Source organism: Neophocaena asiaeorientalis, unplaced genomic scaffold, assembly GCF_003031525.2.
Source record: "Neophocaena asiaeorientalis asiaeorientalis breed wild unplaced genomic scaffold, Neophocaena_asiaeorientalis_V1.1 scaffold229, whole genome shotgun sequence".
In the NCBI taxonomy this organism is placed as follows: domain Eukaryota; kingdom Metazoa; phylum Chordata; class Mammalia; order Artiodactyla; family Phocoenidae; genus Neophocaena; species Neophocaena asiaeorientalis.
The window spans coordinates 1,515,494-1,537,825 of NW_020174096.1; the positions used below are offsets into that span (position 1 = coordinate 1,515,494).

At 37.7% G+C, this 22,332-nt stretch overlaps 1 protein-coding gene across 3 annotated transcripts in view; it reads right to left on the reverse strand.

Moving 5' to 3' along the window:
* The window catches only part of NADK2 (NAD kinase 2, mitochondrial), a 46,637-nt gene that overhangs the window by 20,602 nt on the left and 3,703 nt on the right, over positions 1-22,332 (reverse strand). For all 3 annotated transcript variants that reach the window (XM_024754647.1, XM_024754648.1, XM_024754649.1), the window contains exons 2-6: positions 10,116-10,204; positions 9,146-9,234; positions 8,007-8,088; positions 2,667-2,750; positions 709-845 (exon numbers count right to left, since the gene is read on the reverse strand). In XM_024754647.1, the coding sequence (XP_024610415.1) occupies positions 709-845; positions 2,667-2,750; positions 8,007-8,088; positions 9,146-9,234; positions 10,116-10,204 (481 nt within the window). The remainder of the gene's footprint in view (positions 1-708; positions 846-2,666; positions 2,751-8,006; positions 8,089-9,145; positions 9,235-10,115; positions 10,205-22,332) is intronic.

Sequence of the window (22,332 nt, forward strand, 5' to 3'; positions counted from 1 at the left end):
AGGAAAAAATATCCTTTTATACAGTCCACAGACATTTAGGGTATCTCTTGGGATCTTCTTGCATCATAAAAGTCTTACAGTTACTGGAAAAAGCGGGAAAATATTGCTAAATTATAATCCACAAATTAGCTCAAAACTGAGCATTCATCTTAACACAACAAAAAACCTGCGTATCAGCTTATGCTAATATTCTCTTAGCATCTTACACAAGTATTTGAAATGCAAATCTTAAAGCTGGGATGCGAAAATTTCCTAACAAAAAGATTCTAATCAATAACTAGAACCATGGTAAATATAATTAAATGTTAAGTATATAAATGTATAATTATTATGAAATCTTTCACAGATTAGTTCATTTTCTTTCTACCACTTTCTTTTTCCTTTCTGACATTTCAAAGATTAAGGCCAAGAATCTTTCCCTAAATATCAACTATCCTCCTGGACATTTTATAGTCCTTCCCTAATCAATGAGTTTTCAAACCCACTCTAGAAAAAGTTTCACATGGAAATATGCTATATTTATTATTTCAGAATCTAATCATAATAAATTTTACAACTCAAGTAGTTCATTGCACTTCCTTAAGTGTTGTCAGTGGCACTGAAATCCCCAAATAAGTTAATTATAAATTATTACTTCTAGAAATTAGAGATCAAAGGAACTATAAATTACATATTGCCCCAAACACACTTAATTCCCAATCTACCTACTTTCATCATGAACTCTCTCAATGTTGAAGGCTCTACTATGCTGATTCAAACTTAGCTGCTGTTCGTGAAGGTCCACAGGAACAGGGTTGATGCCAGTCCCTTCAAGGTATAACCTGATTCGCTGCCTCCACAACCATCTTAGAAGAGTGAAGGAAAAGCAAATTATATTAAAATAGAATAAATTAAACAAAGGATTAGACATTATAATTTCTCAAAATTAAAAAATTCATAATAAAAAACTAGTTATTCCATGAACTTATTATACTAGAAACACCTAAAACCCACAGGTTCCTGATCAAAGACAGATTTAGATGTTTATTTCTCTTTTCTATTATAATGGAAATATCTAATGTACTTGTATAAAACCTCCCAAATAACTTGAATTAAAGTCAAACTTTTTATCAAGTATTCATTAAATCCTATATACTTAGCTAATAGCTGTGTAGCTGTGTTTTGCTCATCGTATAACACATATATAAAAAAGAAAGCATTCTGAAATTAAAACACTATTATGTTAAGGTTTAGATTAGATTAGATTAAAATTTAGATTAGATAAAAATCCCTTCCCTAAAATTCTGTAATATTGTTTTTCTGTTTTTTACAATAAGAGATCAATAACAAATATTATAACACTTAAGATTAAACCTAAAACTTAAATGACTTTTTGGTAGAAAAGTGAAGAAAAAAAGAATCAGGTTTAATGTCAAAATCAAAAACTAACATATGAAAAAAGCCAATGGGACAGATTCTACTAGGTAAGTATACAAAAATATACTCCTACTTGGAGTATATTAGTCATTTGTGAAGGTGCTAAATTTCTGAAATGACTAGAAACTGGAATCGTTACTAAAAAAAATGATTCCAGGGACTTCCCTGGTGGTGCAGTGGTTAAGAATCCACCTGCCAATGCAGGGGACATGGGTTCGAGCCCTGGTCCAGGAATATTCTTCATGCCGCGGAGCAACTAAGCCTGTGCGCTGCAACTACTGAGCCTGCACTCTAAAGCCCGCGTGTCACAACTACTGAGCCCGTGTGCCACAACTACTGAAGCCCACATGCCTAGAGCCGGTGCTCCGCAACAAGAGAAGCCACCGCAATGAGAAGCCTGCGCACCACAATGAAGAGTAGCCCCCGCTCGCTTCAACCAGAGAAAGCCTGCGCGCAGCAATGAAGACCCAACACAGCCAAAGATAAATAAAATAAATAAATTTTTAAAAAATGATTCCAGAAGTCAAGAAGATTTAATGCAATTTCACAAATACCTAGAGAAAAAAAGTTTTCTCAAACTATAAAATCCAGGCTAAGTCAGGGAAAGAAAAGTAGTCCAACTTGGCTCTAATTAATCGGCCAACCTCAACTCAGCTCCTCCTTCCACCCTTCTCTTTTCAGGGCAGTCTGACCACTGAACTAATTAAGTGAAAGAAATATGAAAAAACATCTCCACTGCTTAAGAAATACTTAACACGTAAGGCAGAGATACCAGGAATCTCAGCATGGTTAGAGTAAATCTAACCCTCAGTCATTGTGGATGGGAGAAGATGAGGATAAAAACTATAAAATCTCAGAGAATTTGAACATTTAATTTTTCACCAACAGTTTTAATCATCTTTCTACCAAACTGCTAAAAACGTGTAACGAGGTTAAAGTAGAGACGTGGCCTCTATCTCACTGAAGGAGAAAAACCTCTACTTGCAATTACATTATAAGCCAAGTGGCACTTGGCAGGGTTTCTCCATACAGCTCAAGTCAGGCTGGAAGAAGGGAAGTTAGATGTGGCTGTGACTCAGCTAATGTATTATTTTTTATGGCTACTGTTACATCTATGGACTAATCCAAATATTATCTAATTTGTTCTGTTTAACAGCATTTTTAATGGCACACATTAATAATATAATTATATAATAATAATAATAATATTTTAGTAAGATAATGATAGAGCAATAATAAGAAATTCCTACCTGAACTCACCACGGTAGAACTTCTGTAAGGCTTCTGGGAAGGAATGCGTGTATCGAACAGGAAGACATAAATGACCCTCAGACCTTTATTTTAAAAGGAATTTGCGTGGTGTAAAGGGAAGAAGAAAAGAAGTACTTAATTCAAAAGGTATCACTAAACTACAAAAATCAGATATGAAATTTTTTGAATTTCTACTTCTATAATTCATTTTGCCACAAATTGTCTATACTTTCAACAAGAACAAAAAAAAAGACCAAATAGAAATAGTACTTTAAATACAGGTTTAATGCCATAATACAACTTAAGTTTCCACATTACAGTAAAACTAAAAATAAAAGCGAATTTGCTACTGATTGATTTCCCTGTAAAATTATCTAATGGTATAGTGGTGTTTGCATCTTACCTTTAAATTATTTAACTATAACTTTGGGCAAGTCACGTTAGCATCAGCTTCCTCATCTCTAAAAGGGCCGTAAAACCACCAATCTAAAAGGTTATTATGAGGAATCAAACTATTTATGTGAAAGTTTTTTGAACCATAAATCCCTTTTAAGTGTCATTTAAGATGTTCTTTTAACCAAAAGAGAACTCACAGCTTAATCTAATGTAACCCTTCATTTGTTCAAAAAATATATAAAGGGGCTTCCCTGGTGGTGCAGTGGTTGAGAGTCCGCCTGCCAATGCAGGGGACATGGGTTCGTGCCCGAGTCCGGGAAGATCCCACATGCAGAGCGGCTGGGCTGATGAGCCATGGCCTTTGAGCCTGCGCGTCCGGAGCCTGTGCTCCGCAACGGCAGAGGCCACAACAGTGAGAGGCCCACATACCACAAAAAAATAAATAAATAAAAATAAATAAATAAAAATATACACATATATATATGTGTGTATATATTTTTTTTTAAATTTTTATTTATTTATGTATATATACGGATGAGCTCCTTCAAGGAGTTAATAGCTTTATGTAGAAGATAAATTTTTTTTTTAAATTGCAAATTACAACGTGTTAAGATTGCCTATAGGTTGATACAGGAAGATGAGAGGATATGGCACCTAACGTGAGGAAAGGTGTCCAGAAAGTTCAATCATCATCATTTATATGATGCTGCAATCTTGAAGGAAAGGTTGAGAGTAGGCCTGGCAAAACAAACCCTTAATAATAACTGTAAATTAACATAAACGTGAAGAGCAGAGAAAAAGGCTTTTACAAAGTTGTGATTAATCAGTTTATCTGAGAGGGTCAACACTGTGGTTAAGAAACTTAGGCAGGGGACTAAATTTTTATATCTACTGCAATACTTCTCTACAGTGCTAAGATTATAAAAGATAATCAACATTTGGTAGAATACTTATGGAGGTCAACTTCAGGTCCAAAACACTCTAGAGAGAAGAATCTAGTCCTGAGCTGGAGGATTCACTTTCATTGTGGCTCACTCACTGGTGCTGGCTGTTGGCAAGAGGCCTCAAGTCTCTCTCCATGTGAGCCTCCCCACAGGGCGGCTCTGGTATCCTCACATCACTCTGGCCGACTTACTCCAGAATGAGCAATCCAAGAGACCAATGCAGAAGGTGCAATACCATTTATGACCTAGCCTTCGAATTCACACACTGTTATTCCATATTCTATTGGTCCCACAGGCCAGCCCTGATTGAATACAGAAGTGGGAAGGGAACCACATACAGGTGTAAATACTAGGAGGCTATCTTGGAGGTTGGCTATCACATGCCCTCTATCCCATTTTGATCATTAAGCATTTAAATGTCGTAATTATTTACAGGGGTCAGTAGAGTGAGTACAGAATACAAAAGAGAAAACCGAAATTGTATATTTAATTTAGATGAGTCCACAAGTGAGCCATCTTAGAAGTAGATCCTCCAACCCAAGTCAAACCTTCGGATGCCTGCAGCCCCAGCTGATATCTGACTATAACCTCATGAGAGATCCCAAGTTAAAACCACCCGGCCAAGCTCTTCCTGGATTCCTGACACACAGAAACCATGAGAGATAATAAATGATTATTATTGTTTTAAGCCTCTAAGTTTTGGGATGATCTGTTATGCTGCATTTGACAACTACTACAGAAAAGAAGAAACTTAAGTTGAACATTGACTTCTGGGCTTATTTAAGGATTGTGAGACACCTCTGTGCTTAAGAAAAAGAATTCAGGCAATCTGAATTATGGAACAAGCCAGGGGCTTAATACATTTCTGCCTGGAGGCAAAAAGAAAAACCAGAGGACTTCTAGAACACATCATTTTAGGCAGAAATTAGAGAAGCAACACCTGTTGCTTACCAGTTTCAAAATCCCCACAGGCTAATGAGTATTAAGCCAGCTTTTAAAGGAAAATATGTTTCAACAAACTGTATAAAATATGATCACTAAAGAATCTCCTACTTTAATGATGTAAAAATATGTCATTGCAAAGTTCTAAAATACACGTGCACGAATACTAAAGGCAATTAAAATGCTAGCAATAGAGAAATTAAGTCCTATATTCAAGGAATTTATAGTCTAATGGAAGAGACAATCAAGCAGAAAATAATAGGAAGAGGTAAGTGCTCTCCGTACAAGGAATCATAGTCAGAGCCCAGGAGAGGTACCAGTCTTGAATGAAAAAGAACTACACAGTTGAGTAAGTGTCGTAAGGGCACTCTAGGCAAAAGCACAAACAAAGGCATGAAAAGCACATGGACATCTGGAGAACTCTTTCACTTACTCTTTCAAACTCTTTCTTGATATCAACAAAGCTCCTCACCAGAGCAAAAACTCCCATATGTGAGCCTTCAATCATGACGTTAGGATGCTCATACATTCAACTGCACTTAAGAACAACCTTCAGAGGTTAGGGGAGAGGGGACTGAATGAATGTGGTCAAAAGGTATAAAGTTCCATCTATAAGATAAGTACTGGGGATGTAATGTACCACATGATGGCTATCGTTAACACTGGTGTACGGTATATTTGAAAGTTATTAAAAGAGTAGATCCTAAGAGTTCTTATCATAAGGAAAAAAACTTTCCCCTCCTTTTTTTTTTTTTCAGCTATATGAGTTGACAGATGTTAACTAAACTTATTGTGGTAATCATTTCACAACACGTGTAAGTCAAGTCATTATGCTGTACACCTTAAACTTATACAGTGCTATATGTCAATTATATCTCAATAAAACTGCAAAAAAAATACAATTTAAAAAAACCCCAGGGCTTCCCTGGTGGCACAGCGGTTGAGAGTCCGCCTGCTGATGCAGGGGGACACGGGTTTGTGCCCCGGTCTGGGAAGATCCCACATGACGCGGAGCGGCTGGGCCCGTGAGCCATGGCCGCTGAGCCCGCGCATCTGGAGCCTGTGCTCCGCAACGGGAGAGGCCACAGCAGTGACAGGCCCGCGTAGCGCAAAAAAACAAACAAACAACAAAAACAAAAACCCCCAAAGAACAGACTTTAGGAAGGATCCTAGAATATTCCTAGAGAGGCATCAGTCTTTTTTTTAAGCTGAAGAATGTATAGTGCCTACAGGTAAATGAGGGTAGATGAAACTAGAAAAGCAGATAGGCAACAGATGGTGAAAGATCATATATATTATGCTACGGAATTTGCAATATACCTGAAGGTCATAAGGAAACCCTGAAAGACTTTAATTAAGGAGTGGATACAATCAAATTTGTACTTTAGAAAGACCATTAAGGCAAAGTATAAAGAATGGGTTGGAAAGAGCAAGACTGGAAGTTACTACAGTAATTTAAACCACAAACTATAAAGCTATGTTTAAATACAGTGAGGAGGGCAAGAGATGGACTCAAAGGTAAGATCCCTAAAACTTAGAACTAAATCCCTAGACCAATACAACGAAGGGAGTGAGGGAAGGCAGTGAGGGATGGGTCATCACAGCTTCAGCACCCATTATGATTTCATTTATCAAGTATGGGTGGGGGGAAGGAGATAAGTTCATCTGTAGACATGTTACATTTTTAATGCCACCAGATACATGCAAGTGGAGGCCAGTATGGCTAGAATAGCATGAAGAAAGGGAAAATAATAGGGCATAAGGACACAGAACAGTCAGGGGCCAGATAATGTAGAGTCTTGAATGTCACAGTGAAGGGGACCAACTGTCCCAGTTTGCCTGAGACTGACAATTTTCCCAGGACATAGGACTTCCGGTGCTAAACTGAGAAAGTCCCAAGAAAACCAGGATGAGGATGAGTTGGTCACCCCAGTCATAGTAAAAATTAGATTTTATTCTGAGTTAGATGAGGAACCACAGTAAGACTTTGAGCAGAGGTCACAGAATATATCAAACTTTTATAAAACAATCACTGTGGCTGCAGTGGGGAGAAGAGACTATAAGATAAGAGTAGAAGCAAGATCAGTGTTGGATATACAGATTCTGGAGTCACCAGGATCTAAGTTAAAACGACAGATGTTAATCAGTTATTCTGGAGACAGTACAGAGTGGAGTAGAAAAGACTCATCCATGATTGAGCAGAAAGATAATGGTACAAAATATTTAAGAAATTTGTCAGGAAAGTGAATGAAGTAAGGGAGAATTAAGGAAAAAAAATAGAGGGGATAAACACACTGAAAGTCAAAGGGCAGATTTACTAGAATTGAGGAAGTAGGACTGCTATTAAGGTAGGCGGCTATGGTCAGAGTGATTTGAGAGGTGGGGAAATTCTAGGTGATGACAAAGTCCAAGTATGATCATGGCTGTGGGTGGCTGGAACAGAATGAGGATAAATGTCAGTGAAGCTAAGGAAAGGAAAAAAAAAGTGATAATAGGGTTTGGTCTATATATTAAGTCAACGAAGTCACCCAGGAAATCAGTGGAGGCATATTCAGGAATGTAGATGAGAGCCAGAAGGAAGGGTAGAAGATGGAACATCATTAACTCATCCATCTTCAGCAACACCAAAGTCACCAGTACTCACCTAGGTCAAGGGCTCAAGTCTATCCTCCCACAGATATTACTCCCAAACTACCTGGGAAGTCAAATGTGAGAACTTGTCCATCCCATATCATAATTTTCTACCACCAACGCCAGCGAAATGTGTATATATTTCTCATGCCTAAGCTAAAAAAGAGAGCTATGTCCTTGAAAATAATGACAAAGAAGAGAAATCTACTAAAGGTAGAGGTCAATTCTACATGCCTAAATTTCATCACTGAAATGATTTTGGAACATGGTTCTAACATTCATGATAGCCAGCAACGGTGATGTTTCCACTTACACAGCATGCACCATAGTAAACACCCTGTACCAATAGGATAAGGAGCTTCCAAATTTAAGATTTATCATAAACAGGTACTATGCAAAGCAAAGCACAAAAAAGTTTTTTCTTACCGTTCTGGGTCAGTGTTTACTCCAATAACTGGTTTAAGTCTGTCCAAGACTTTACTTGCTGCCAAAAGCATTGTGCCATCACCTAAAGGACATAAGACATAACCAGACTTGTTACAAAACTAGTTTTTAACAACATTTTGAACACTAGTTCTTTCAATAATCCCACCTGTTGGCTGCCACAGTCTACTCCTTTCTACCCACTATCCCTCTATATTATCTCTCCCACTCTAATCCAGAATTTCTCAACAGTGACAAGATGAACACTTCAGGCCAAATAATTCTTTGTTGTGAGGACTCTCCTGAACTTTGTAGGGTGGCGAGCAGTATCCCTGGCCACCCACTGGATGCCAGCAGTCGCCTCCAGCTGAGAACCGCTATTCTAACTCTATCACTTCTATTAACCAATCCTCTTTCCCTCTCGCATAACATCAGTCCCAATTCATAAATTATTTTGATGAGGATACATCCAACAAAAGTGTCCAGATTTGGATTTTTCTCTCCAAAAACAATGTAAAGGTTTATAGAGAACAGTCACTAACATAATAATAAAGCTCAGGAAAAAACAAGTGTAAGTGTAAGTATATTGGGGCCAAAGAGGGATGGAATTTATCTAATCTCATTAAACTCTTTTTTTTTTTTTTGCGGTACGCGGGCCTCTCACTGTTGTGGCCTCTCCCGTCGCGGAGCACAGGCTCCAGACACACAGGCTCCAGACGCGCAGGCTCCGCGTCATGTGGGATCTTCCCGGACCAGGGCACAAACCCATGTCCCCTGCATCGGCAGGCGGACTCTCAACCACTGCGCCACCAGGGAAGCCCTCATTAAACTCTTAAACTCAACTTTTTTATAAAGACTGGCATAACTAAACCAAAATAGTTATAAATAATCCTTTGAATCATACTTAAAGTTAAATACACACACAGAAATACATGCACAGAACCTTACAGTAACATCATTCACTAGAAAAGTAAAATGTTGTATGAAGCACGTCTTTTAAAACCTGATCCTAAAAATCCAAAAATTTGTCTTATGGTAGGACTCTGAAAGCTTCATCACAGCTAGACCACAGGGTATTTGGCAATATGATTATTAAAGAGCATTTCCATATTCCATCACCTTTACCTCTGCAAAACTATTACCTCCTGCAGCTATGACAGCATCTGCCCATCGAACAGTTTCTTCATCATATTCTCTCCTCTTTACAAGACGAACCTCAATCCCCTCATTCCTAAGATAAAAAAAGTAAAGCGTGTATAAAATTTCCAGTAACATAAAGGAGTATGTTTTTTGAGAGGCAGATTATTACAATAGAGATTTAAAATAAATAAACAAGTTTGTTTTATAAACAAATCTATGTTTAGCTTTGTAAGGTCAGCTTCATCTTCACTTAACCACAACAACCAATTAACTATTAACTATAGGAAGCATATGTATAAACTGACTATCCCAAATCACCATGTGCTTTAAAAACATCTCTTAAAGCCCTTGACGAATAGCAATATTGATTAATTTCCTTTTCTCTACTCTTTCTGATGCTAAAATTCATGAATACAAAATGGCCCAGAAGACTACACCTCGAGAGACAATTTTTTAAATTACAAAAGTGAATAGCTGTTATTTTAAATTCAATGAATATTGAGTGCCAGACACTGAAAGTGACTAAAATACTTTCTAATTTGTGTGTTCTCACACTGATTCTCTTGTATACACAGAAACTTATTTGCTGACTCATTTAGCCCCTAATTAACTGAAGTTTCTGTACTTGTAATTTTTAGACATTCAAAGACTATTATAATGAACACCTACATAATCCACTATTCTGTTTAAGAAATAAAACACTGCACTACAGTTGAAGCCTGCTGTGTACAAAATTAACTCTTTGTAGAAAAGGTACTTCTTGGGCAGACCAAATAATAACTGAAAATCTGTGAAGTTTTCAGAGTACAATAAAAATTTCCTTAAAAACACTGTAACATCAGGTCCATTAGCCATGATATAATTTTCTTAAAATGATTCTATAATGGCCATCTTTACTAAAAATCTAAGTATTAGCTGCTAGTAAAAATAAAAATTGAAAGTCCCGCTCAAGACCTGATCCCACAGACTTACCGTAAACTATCAAGAATGTGCTCTACATTTTGGGTGTGAATATGATGTCGTTCAAGCAGTCCACTGTAGCTAGAGCCTTTCAATGCAAGCTATATCAAAATAAAACAAGTTTTGCCTTATTACATAATATATATTACATATTATATTTCTTTAAAAAGCCCTATATAAAGCAGAATGGGTTTTTTTGGGGGGGGGAAGATACATTTTAATGACTATATGTGAAACCTACAAGTATAAACTTAATTAGAAAGTCTGGTTCCAGAAAATCATAACTTGGTTTTAATACCAAACACAGCAGTAAGTTTCCTGAATCATGTGGTCAACGGGATCTCAAAAATCTCATGTTTTACAGCTTGAGTGCTTTTTTTCCCTAAATGGATTTTTAACATACTGCATATGGCTACTGAAGACCAAAGATGAACTAATATTCTAGAAGGCAGTTAGATGACCTTTGTTCTACTTGGACTTTCAGCTCTCTTGTATTCAGATTTATGAACTCTTTGGAATTTACACAATCCAAACAAAGGGCTTGTTAGCTGCTTGAGAATGGATAACTTTTAGATATAAAGACATATAGCCTTCAAGGATTATTTTTCCTAGTCATTTAGAATATTTTATAATGTCACTATCTTATCATTAATATTCTTTTAAGGTATATGTCTTCTGAATAATCTGTAAAGTAAAATGTTGAGAGAGAAGTTTAGAAACATCCATTTAATCATCAAGTAGGAAATATGTCCACTAGAGTGAATGCTAGAATTAAAAAGCATGTTATTTTCGGCATACAACAAAATTACTTACAAAACTACTTACTTACAGAGAAACTATTCAAGAAAAAAACCAGAAGACTAGCAGAAAAGATCACCTACAACTGAAGATATAAAAGAGAACCACAGCAAGACAGGTAAGAGGTTCGGAGATGCAGTATAGTCAATACCCATACCCCTGGGTGGGCAACCCACAAATGGGGGGAAATAATTTACAATTGCAGAGGTTCCTCCCAAGGAGCAAGGGGTCAGAGCCCCACACTGGCTCCCCAGCCCAGTGGCTCTGCATTGGGAAGACAAGTCCCCAGAACATTTGGCTCTGAAGGCCAGCAGGGCTTACTTTCAGGAGAACCGGGGCTTTGGGGAATAGAGACTCCACTCCTAAAGGGCACACACAAAATCTCACACGCTCCAGGACCCAGGGCAGAAGCAGTAATTTGAAAAAAGCCTGGGCCAGACCCATCTGCTGATCCTGGAGAGGCTCCTGAAGAGACAAGAGGCAACTAGAGCTCACCCTGGGGACACAGACACTGGTAACAGTCATTTTGGGAAGCTCGTTCTACCACGAGAATGCTGGCGATGCCAAGCACCATTCTGGAATCCTCCTTCTAGCTTTTTACTGCCAGGATGTGAACCCACAGGTCTGCTGCCTTAAGACCCCGAGGCCACAGATATCCCAGGACCCAGCCCTGTCCACCAGAGGGCCCAAGACCCAGCTCACACACCAGTACACTCACACTAGCCCTGGGACCCCCGGGGCCCTGCAATCAGAGACCCCAGGACCTGGCTCTGCCCACCAGTGGGCCTGCAACAGTCTGGGGGCCAGTCTCACCCACCAGTGGGTAGGCACCAGCCCCAGGACCCCCTGGGCCCTGGCCCTGGCCACCGGTGGGCTGAAATACCGACTCCAAGACCTCCAGGGCCCTGCAGCCAGAGACTCCAGGACCGCCTGCATCCACCAGTGTGATGGCACTAACCCCAGGACCTGGCCTCACCCACCAGTGGGAAGGCACCAGCCTGGGGATCCTCTTGACCCCAGCCCCACCCACCAGTGGGCCAACACCAGCTCTGGGGCACCTTGGGCCTCTCAACCAACTGCCACAGGATCCGGCCCCTCCCACCAGCTTTGAGACACCCCCGACCCCATAGACAGTCATGTCAAGAACCAGCCCTATCCATCGGCAGGCCAAGACTAGACCCGGGGCCCTTGGCCCCGCAACCACCTACTCCAGAACCCAGCTCTGCCCACCAACGCAAGGAGCCCCAGGGCCCCACAGCCAGCAGCCTCGTGACCCAGCCCCACCCAACAGCGGCTGGCAGCCACCACGCAAGGCAGGGCCTGACAACCAACCAGACCCGGGACCAGCCACGCCTTCCAGACCACCCACAGTAGTCAGCCCATCACAGGAGGGCCCATACAGCCCACACAGGGGGCACCCCTAGAGCACACAGGTCTGGTGACCAGAGCAGAGTGTGCTGCTGGCATGCAAAGGACATCTCCTATAAAAGGCTGCTTCTCCCAGGTTGGAAAAACATAACCAACCTACCAAATACATAGAAATAAAAACAGCAAATTAGGAACAACGAAGCAACAGAGGAATATGTACCGAATTAATGAACAAGATAAAACCCCAGAAGAACTAAGTGAAGTGGAGATAGGCAATCTAAATCTGATAAAGAGATCAAGGTAATGATCGTAAAGTTGTTCAAAGAACTCTGGAGAAGATGAAATGAAAAGGGTGAGAAGTCAGAAGTTTTTAACAAAGAGTTAGAAAATATAAAGATGAACCGAACAGAGAAGAACACAATAACTGAAATGAAAAATACACTAGAAGGAATCAACATTAAATTAGATGACATAAAGGAATGGATCAGAAAGATGAAAGATATAGTAGTGGAAATCACTGAAGCTGAACAGAAAAAGAGAAAAAATAAATAAAAAGAAATGAGGATAGTTTAAGAGACTTCTGGGACAACATCAAGCATACTAACATTCACATTATAGGGGTCCCAGAAAGAAAAGAGAGAGAAAGGGGCAGAGAACGTATTTGTAGACATAACAGCTAAAAACTTCCCTAACATGGGAAAGGATAGACATCCAGGTCCAGGAAGCACAGAGAGTCCCAAACAGGATTAACCCAAAGAGGACCACACCAAGACACACAGTAATTAAAATGGAAAAAATTAAAAATAAAGAGAGAATATTAAAAGCAGCAAAGGAGGGCTTCCCTGGTGGCGCAGTGGTTGAGAGTCCACCTGCCGATGCAGGGGACACGGGTTCGTGACCCGGTCCGGGAAGATCCCACATGCCGCGGAGCGGCTAGGCCCATGAGCCATGGCCGCTGAGCCTGCGCGTCCGGAGCCTGTGCTCCGCAACGGGAGAGGCCACAACAGTGAGAGGCCCGCGTACCAAAAAAGCAGCAAAGGAAAAACAACAAGTTACGAACAAGGGAACTCCCATAAGGCTATCAGCTGACTTTTCAGCAGATACTCTGTGGGCCAGAAGGGAGTGGCATGATATATTTAAAGTTAAGAAAGGGAAAACCCACAACCAAAAATACTCTACACAGGAGGGCTTTCATTCAGATTTGATGGAGAGATCAAAAGTTTTACAGACAAGCAAAAGCTAAAAGAATCCAGCACCTCTAAGACAGTTTTACAACAAATGTTAAAGGGACTTCTCCAAGCAGAGGGGAAAAGAAAGGCCACAAATAGAAATATGAAAATTACAAAAGGAAAAAGCTCATTGGTAAAAGCAAATATACAGTAAAAGTAGTAAATCAACCACGTACAAAGCTAGTAAAAAGGTTAAAAGACAAAAATAGTAAAATCATCTATATCCACAATAAGTAGGTAAGAGATATGCAAAATGATGTAAAACATGATGCCCAACAGTAAACATGAGAGGAAGGAGCAAAAATGAGTTTGAACTTAAGAGATCAGGAACTTAAAACAGTCACATGTATATACAGATTGCAAGATATAAACCTCACAGTAAACACAAACCAAAAATCAACAATAGATTCACATGAATGAAACAGAAAGGAATCCAAAGATAATACTAAAATAGTCATCAAATCACAAAGGAAAAGAATAAAAAAGAACTACAAAACAACCCCCCCAAATTAACAAAATGGCAGTAAGCACACACCTATCCATAATTGTTTTAAATGTGGACTAAATCCTCCAATCAAAAGACACAGAGTGGCTGAATGGATACAAAAACAAGACCCATATCTATGCTGCCTATATATACACAATGGAATACTATCCAGCCTTGGGAAAAAAAGAATGAAATCTTGCCATTTGTGACAGCATGGATGAACCTAGAGGGTATTATTATGCTAAGCCAATTAAGTCAGACAGAGAAAGACAAATACTATATTTTACTTATATGCGGTATCAAAAAAAAAAAAGAACATAACAAAACAGAAACAGTTATAGATACAGAGAACAAACAGGTGATTGCCAGAGGGGAGAGGGGTGGGGAAAGGAAAGAATAGGTGAGGGAAATTAAGAGGTACAAACTTACAGTTGCAAAATAAATGGGTCACAGGTATGAAATGATCACATGGTGACCATTTTGAAATGTACAGAAATACCAATCACTGTGTTCTGTAACAGGAACTAACATAGCATTGTAGATCAATTAAACTTCAAAAACAAACTCACTCATAGAAAAAGAGGTAAGATTTGTGGTTACTAGAAGCAGGGGATGGAGGGACGTGGAGTTGGATGAAGGCAGTCAAAAGGTACAAAGTTTTAAGATAAATAAGTATTACAGATGTAATGGACAACATGGTAATTATAATTAGCACTGCTCTATGTTATATATGAAAGTTGTTAAGAGAGCAAATCCTAAGAGGTCTCATCACAAGAAAAAAAATTTTCTATTTCCTTAATTTTATGTCTATATGAGATGACAGATGTTCACTAAACTTATTGTGATAATCATTTCATGATGTATGTATGTCAAATCATTATGCTGTACACCTTAAACTAATTCAGTGCTGTGTATTAATTACATCTCAATAAAACTGGAAGGAAAAAAAAAAGCATGTTATTTTCTTTCCTTTTCCAAATTCCCTTACGCCTTGCCTCTTTATGATACAAAATCTGTTTTTCAAATACCTGTCCAAAATACAATCTTATATTCTTTTTTTTTAAATCATTACTTACTGAATTATAAAGTAAAACCAATTTTAGATAGTATTTTAATAATATGTATTTTTCTTTTTAAAAAGGTTATAAAAACAACACAACATGGAAGATACAGTCATGAAAAATTAAAACTACATATAATCTTATTACTTTGGGATAACTAGTGTTAATATTTTGATACCTACCTTCCCAATCTTGTTTATGAATAATGGGTTGAGACTTTTTTTTTTTTTTTTTTGCGGTACGCGGGCCTCTCACTGTTGTGGCCTCTCCCGTTGCGGAGCACAGGCTCCAGACATGCAGGCTCAGCGGCCATGGCTCAAGGGCCCAGCCGCTCCGCGGCATGTGGGACCTTCCTGGACCGGGGCACGAACCCGTGTCCCCTGCTTCAGCAGGTGGACTCTCAACCGCTGCGCCACCAGGGAAGCCCGGGTTAAAACTTTTAAAATAGTGTTGTCCTCACTCTATAATCTACAGGGTAACATATGCTTTTCAGAAGAGAAGCTGAGGACATATTTGGCTATTTGAAAATTAGTCCATCTACAAATAATAAATGCTGGAGACAGTGTGGAGAAAAGGGAATCCTGCTACACTGTTGGTGGGAACATAAATTGGGGCAGCCATTATAGAGAACGGTATGGAGGTTCCTTAAAAAACTAAAAATAGAGTTATCATATGAACCAGCGATTCCACTCCTGGACATATATGCAGAGAAAACTATAATTTGAAAAGATAAATGCACTCCAATGTTCACAGCAGCACTATCTACAGCAACCAAGACATGGAAGCAACCTAAGTGTCCATCAGCAGATGAATGGATAAGGGAGATGTGGTACATATACACAGTGGAAGATTACTCAGCCATAAAAAAGAATGAAATAATGCCATTTGCAGCAACATGGATGGACCTAGAGATTATCATACTAAGTGAACTAAGTCAGACAGAGGAAGACAAATATATGATGTCACTTATATGTGGAATCTAAAATTAAAATGATACAAGTGAACTTATTTATGAAATAGAAATAACTCTCAGACACAGAAGACAAACTTATAGTTACCAAAGGGGAAAGGGGTGGGGAGGGATAAATTAGGAGGTTGGAATTAAAATATACACAATACTATATCTAAAACAGATAACCAACAAGGATCTACTGTACAGCACAGGGAACTATACTCAAAATATCTTGTAATAACCTATAATGGAAAAGAATCTAAAAATGTTTTATATATATATGTATATAAATATGTGTGTGTATATATATATAACTGAATCACTTAGCAGTACACCTGAAATTAACATATTGTAAATCAACTATACGTCAATAAAAATTTTAAAAAGGGAAAATAAAAATAAACTGAATTCCACACAGAAAAAAAAATTAATCCATAGAGGTTAACTCTCATATACTAAATGAGACAGCCTGTACAACAGTTTAATGCCTAGATATAAACCTCATTATATTTAGACAGAGCAAACCAATGTTAAGAATATTTTCTCTAAAGGAAAGCAGCAAGCAAGGTAATAATTAGATAATCGTTCATTTACTTTGATCAACAAATCAATGTAAATAAGGGTTGAAAAACTATTCTAAGAGTATCGTTTCTAAATATGGATGAACACAGCATTAATATTCAGATTATTACTTCCATTACCCAACCACAGATTAACTAAAACTGCACTAACCACCTTTCAGCAAATATGGATCACAGTGATTTTCTTATCTGCTCTCTCCCTGGGGATCTCTAGTTTCAAGGCTTTAAAAGAGATCTTGTATGCTGATGCTGATGACTCCTAATTGCAATCTCTAATCCTGGCCTATCTTTAGGGCTCCAGGTGAAGGTACCCAACTGCGTCTCTGACATCTTTCTCTGGATAGCTAACAGGCATCTCAAACTAACCTGCTTCAATATCAAGCCCCTGATTTTCTAGCAGATAAGTTACTACGCTATATTATTTTTTTACAATAATTACCTCTCATGAAGCCATTTCAAGAGTAAACACTGAATAGCTAGAAATTAAGCTCTAAAAAATTGAATTTATTCATTCAGATATGTGAGTGCCTACTACTGTGTTCAGTTAAACATTAGCTGAGCTCAATCAAATGCATTAAATGCAGCACTGAAAACTCAGTGAGAACCCATTCAAAGGTAGAAAAGTCTATTAAAATATTTTCATCAAATTTACTGCTTCTAACCTGCTATAAATAAACTTAAGGGTAACTGGCCTTCAGAGTTCAATTCACTGTCCAGATTTTTATCTTATGTTCCCATTTTTGGCTTCCACAATATAGAACATGTACCCAGGAATAAAGAACATAAATCCTACATATCGGTACTATTAATTCAGGAGCTTTGGTGCTTACTTCCTGGCTCTCAGAAAACTCCAGAAAATTAAGATTACTCAGCAGCTGAGTTTTATGAAACTTCAATTTGACATGGTGAAGGAGGTCTGAATTTGCAGGGGAAAAATTATAGAGAACTAATAGAAAACTAAGTTTTCCATGATTTTAATATGTTTTGCTAGCAACACTGAAGTTCCAAATCTAAAGACAAAGTTCATTTAGCATTAGAATACTTAATATTGGAGCAGAAATGTCACTTCATAAATTCTTATTCCCACTCACATTTCTTCTTGTGAACTAATTACTTAACAACTCATGCTTGATACATTTATTTAGAGAATACAAGTTCTTTAATTATTTTCATAAACAATCTAGCTGGTTGGGCTAGTAAGCTGCATTAACATGTACTGGCTAACTAGGCAGCTAAGAGATGAGGCATTTTTAAAAATCACTAATAAAAAGCATCAATTAGAAAGTCTTAAATCACTATTCAACTGGCTCATATTTTTTAAAGTTTTTTTTTAATATTCAAAGGCTAGTAAGAATTTCTAGCTACCCCCTCAGAAAATAACAACACTTCAAAGATTTAAAAACATACTTCAATCAGACAAAAACAAGAACACATGAATTCTCTGTAAAATGTCTTACAATTAAGAGATTAGAGAAATTACTGAAATTTAGAATACATTCTCAATTATGCAGTGCTACACCTTAGGTATTAGTAAAAAAGTTCTTAATATTTTCTTCCTTTTTTTCCCCAAAAGTTTGTTAGTTCCTATCGGCATTAAAAAAAAAAACCTTTCTTTTATGATTATTCACTAAGATACTTGGAAAAAGCAGTGTGAATCTAAAAGCTCTACACTCAGTATTACACTCAGTATTAGCAAAAGAATTTTCTTATAAAATCTCCAAAAGCCAACATCACTTCTCCCCATGCGGCTCAGAGGTTAAAACACAACACAGCATGAAAGGAAAAAAAAGAGGGTTCTGAAGGGACAGAAATTCACACCTTAAAGTCAGAGGTGATAGGCTATTTTCTAAACAGCCCAAACACTTTTATTAAAGTATCACAGACATTTTTACTTGACCCAAACTGAATCTATTACAAATTTTTTAAACTTGTTTGACTAGTCAGCTGAGCGTTACTATTTTGTACTCCAGTAAAGGAAGGAAATATGTCTTTTTAAATTTAACACACTGTCTCACCAACTCGTGAGACAATGACAGTTTGGTATGTAAACTCACTAGGCATAATTTAAGCACTCTTAGAAGAATACACTTAACTAAATGGTACACGAAGCACCATTCAAAATTGCCTTAAAAGGATTAGTGGTACCTAATTGACAGCTAAAGTAAACTACTTACCTAGTATGATCAGGCCAGGTGCAGGGAACCCTGATATTTCTTCAGCTATATATTTCTGAATATATGAGTCTTCAGCTAAATATTTCTGAGTCTTCAGCTAAATATTTCTTCAGCTATATTTGGTATTTATCTTGGATCATTTCTATTCCATTTATTCTCTATCTCAGACTCTCACCTTTACTTTCCCCATTGTTTTATTCCTGCTTCTGCATTCCCCTTAATTCTGTTTACTTACTCCCTTATATGTTGGGATTGCTCAAGTTACCTTCCTTGGCATTCTTATCCGTTCTCACTTCATTTTCATTTTCTCCCCACTCTAGGGATTTGATCTACCAAGTATACACCAGTACCTATGAAATTAAACTTTAGGGCAAGCTTGTTTCTTGAGCTACAGGCTCAAATTTTCAAATGCCTACCTTTATATTCACCCACATGTAGATCAAGTACCTCTCCCCAAAACCATCTAAATCTGATTATATATTCCCCGTTCTAATTTGCTTTTCTGAATCCCATATAACAGTTAATAATACTTCCATTTACCTAGTCAACAAAGTAAACCCCAGGTGTCACCTTTAATTCTCCGTTCACACTCAATCTCCATAGCCGGCCAGTGGTGAAGTCCAATAATTATACCTGTAAACTGTTTCTCCAATCTGTCCTTTACGTTCATGCTGCCACTGCTTGAGTTCTGGGCAACATCAACTCTTATCTGGTCTGATGCAACAGCTTGCCTCTGGAATTTCTAAATGAGTTTCTTCCTTAAAAAGTATTTCCTATTCCCCTCGTCATCTAACCACTCCCACCCGAAGCCTGCTTTCATACTAGTCCCAGAATGGTGACGTCTCAGAAAACTGACCCATCCCTCCACTCCTGTGGGGAAGAGAGTAGGGCTGAGCAAGAGTTGTGTTCTGATGCTAAAAGACTGAAAACCACTAGGAGATAAAACCATAGCATTTAACAACTTTATAAGGCCCACTTACCTGTTTAGCCTCAATATTACTTCCTCTTGAGCCATGTTTTTCAAATTGCCCTTAGAATGGGTACCATACCAACCCACTGATCACAACCAGCATTATAAATAAACTATACTACATGTAACAAGGGTAAACTGCTTCATGTTACCTTCTATTTCAAATATGAGTACATCATGATGTAAGATTTTTCTGACTGTGAATTGAAGTCACCAATGTTTGAGTTCTTTTTACTGGCAAAAAGATGACCTTTCCCACTGTCTTACTAGTACTGTTCTCTCTCTCTCCTTCACCTATAAATTCTTCCTTATTCTTTAATATTTAAGTATCTTAAAATTAAAAGATACAATTTCACCCTCATCACATTGGCAAAAATGTTAAAGTCTACCAAGTGCCCATGAGAACACTGGGAATCAGGGAGTTATTCAATGCTTATGGAAAAATTATTTGTATTTTTAATTGCAGCATTTTTTTTAATAGTGGAAAAACTGGAAACAACCTAATTATCCAAACAATGGAATACTATACAGCAGTTTAAATGAATTAACATATATCAACACAGATAAATTTCAAAACCAATAGTGAATAAGAAAATTTCTAAAAAATAGACACATTCTAAAGAATATGATATTACTGATGTAACTTTTTAAAGACACAAAACAATATCAAAATAAAGTCAACTTATACTTTACTAGCTGAGAAGATATTAATGTGCATAATATCTTAACTCAGAGCTTAAGCCATATAATTAAAAATATAGAAAAAGTGATCACCGTAAAAATAAATCATGTTATTTACAATTTCATGGCTGGCTACAGGCTCCCCCAGGTAAGCCTGATACATAGTGCAGGCTGAAAATCAGGGCTCTAAAACATACTGATCAATGATTCTGTTAATGGTTAATTCCATCTACTGTGATATTCAGTCCTTTTACATCTTTATGAGTCTCCTATTTAACTGCAAATATTTATGGGAGTATACCTTAAGCCTCTATTTTCCAAGTTGTGTTCCACAGAATTAAAAACATTTTATGCACCACCCCCCAAAAAAATTCATAGTCAAATAAAAAGCATCTTTTGTTCAGGCTCATGTTTATCATACATATTTAATCTCTTTCAGGGCACTCACATCAGTAATCTCTACCTTAAGTTTTTAGCAACTAACATCTTTTGGAAGCCTGACAGCTGGAAATAAGGCCCTGGACTGGCAGCCTCAGGGTGAAAGAACTAAAAATGTTTTTTTTTTTTAATTCAGAAACATTTCACCACCTTTAACTAGTGGGGATGGAAAGGCAGAGAGGATGATGTGTAAGATACAGTCCTTGCCCTCAACTCCAGAGAAGAAAATAACCACAGATAATATACTAAAATGGAAAGCTCAAAAACATATTATGAAAATACAGTGAAGAATACCTAACATAACCTTGGTGGGGCCAGAGAGAGGCCCGGCAAGGTTACCAAGGATGGCTTCCCGTGAGAGTAATGTGTAAGCTTCACCTCATAGCAAGAACAGGAATTGGCTAAAGGATGGAGGAGCATTCAAAGCAAAAGGGGCTACAAAGGTAAAGAGTGATGGATGCAAATCAAACTACCCTGAAATACCATTTTTCACCTACCAGGTTGGCAAAGACCCCAAAGTATGCTAAACTGTTTATGAAAAAACAAGCACCTTCATATACTGCTGGTGAAGGTATACACTGGCACAGCCTCTAAGGGAAGCAATTTGGCAATACCTATAAAAATTTCAAATCTATATACTTCCTGACTCATCAAGTCCAGTTTTAATATTTTAGTGTTTGATTCATTAACACAAATATTATTCATTACACAGTGTATTTTAATAAACTAAAGCATCTGCACCCAATAAGTACTATATACATACTATTAAAAAAAGAACAAGATGAAGGATAGCTTAAATAATATGTTATCATTGAGTAAAAAGGGATGGGATAAAGAAAAAGAATATTTCCCTCTGTTGATTTGTATGTATATATTATTTCTGGAAAGAAAAACAAGAAATTGATTAGCATTGGTTACTTCCAGGGACAAAAACTGAGTGCCCGGTGACAGGAATAAGAAAAAGACTTTTCATTGCATACTCTCCTGTATCGTTTACATTTTGAACCATTTTAACGTGCTACTGATCCATAAATAAGTTAATTAAATAAGCACAACATCTCATGGAAATTAAAGCAGTTTGAAATCAATGGAAAATGAAGTTCTAGACAAGAACTGATTAGAAATGAAGCTCAAGAGGTGGACAGGAGTCAATTCATGAAAGGCCTTGTTCTAGCACACTAAGGATAATAAAGGTTCACCTACAATAATGCTTCTCGAAGTCTGATCTGGGGACCACTTGCAAACGTGGAGAGCTTGTTAAAAATGCAAAGCCCTGGACAAAGCATCAGCAAGCTTAAGGGTATGGTTCAAAGAGGCAGAGTCTGGGAGTTCTCCACAAACTGAATCTTTATATTGAGGGGGATGAGAATAAGGTTGAGGTACCTGCATTCTAACAAATTCCCTGGGTGACTCTATAGGTTATAGGGAGCTTCTGAGGCGTTTTAAGCAGAGGAGTAAAGTGGCCAGATGTTCACTTTGGATAGACTGTT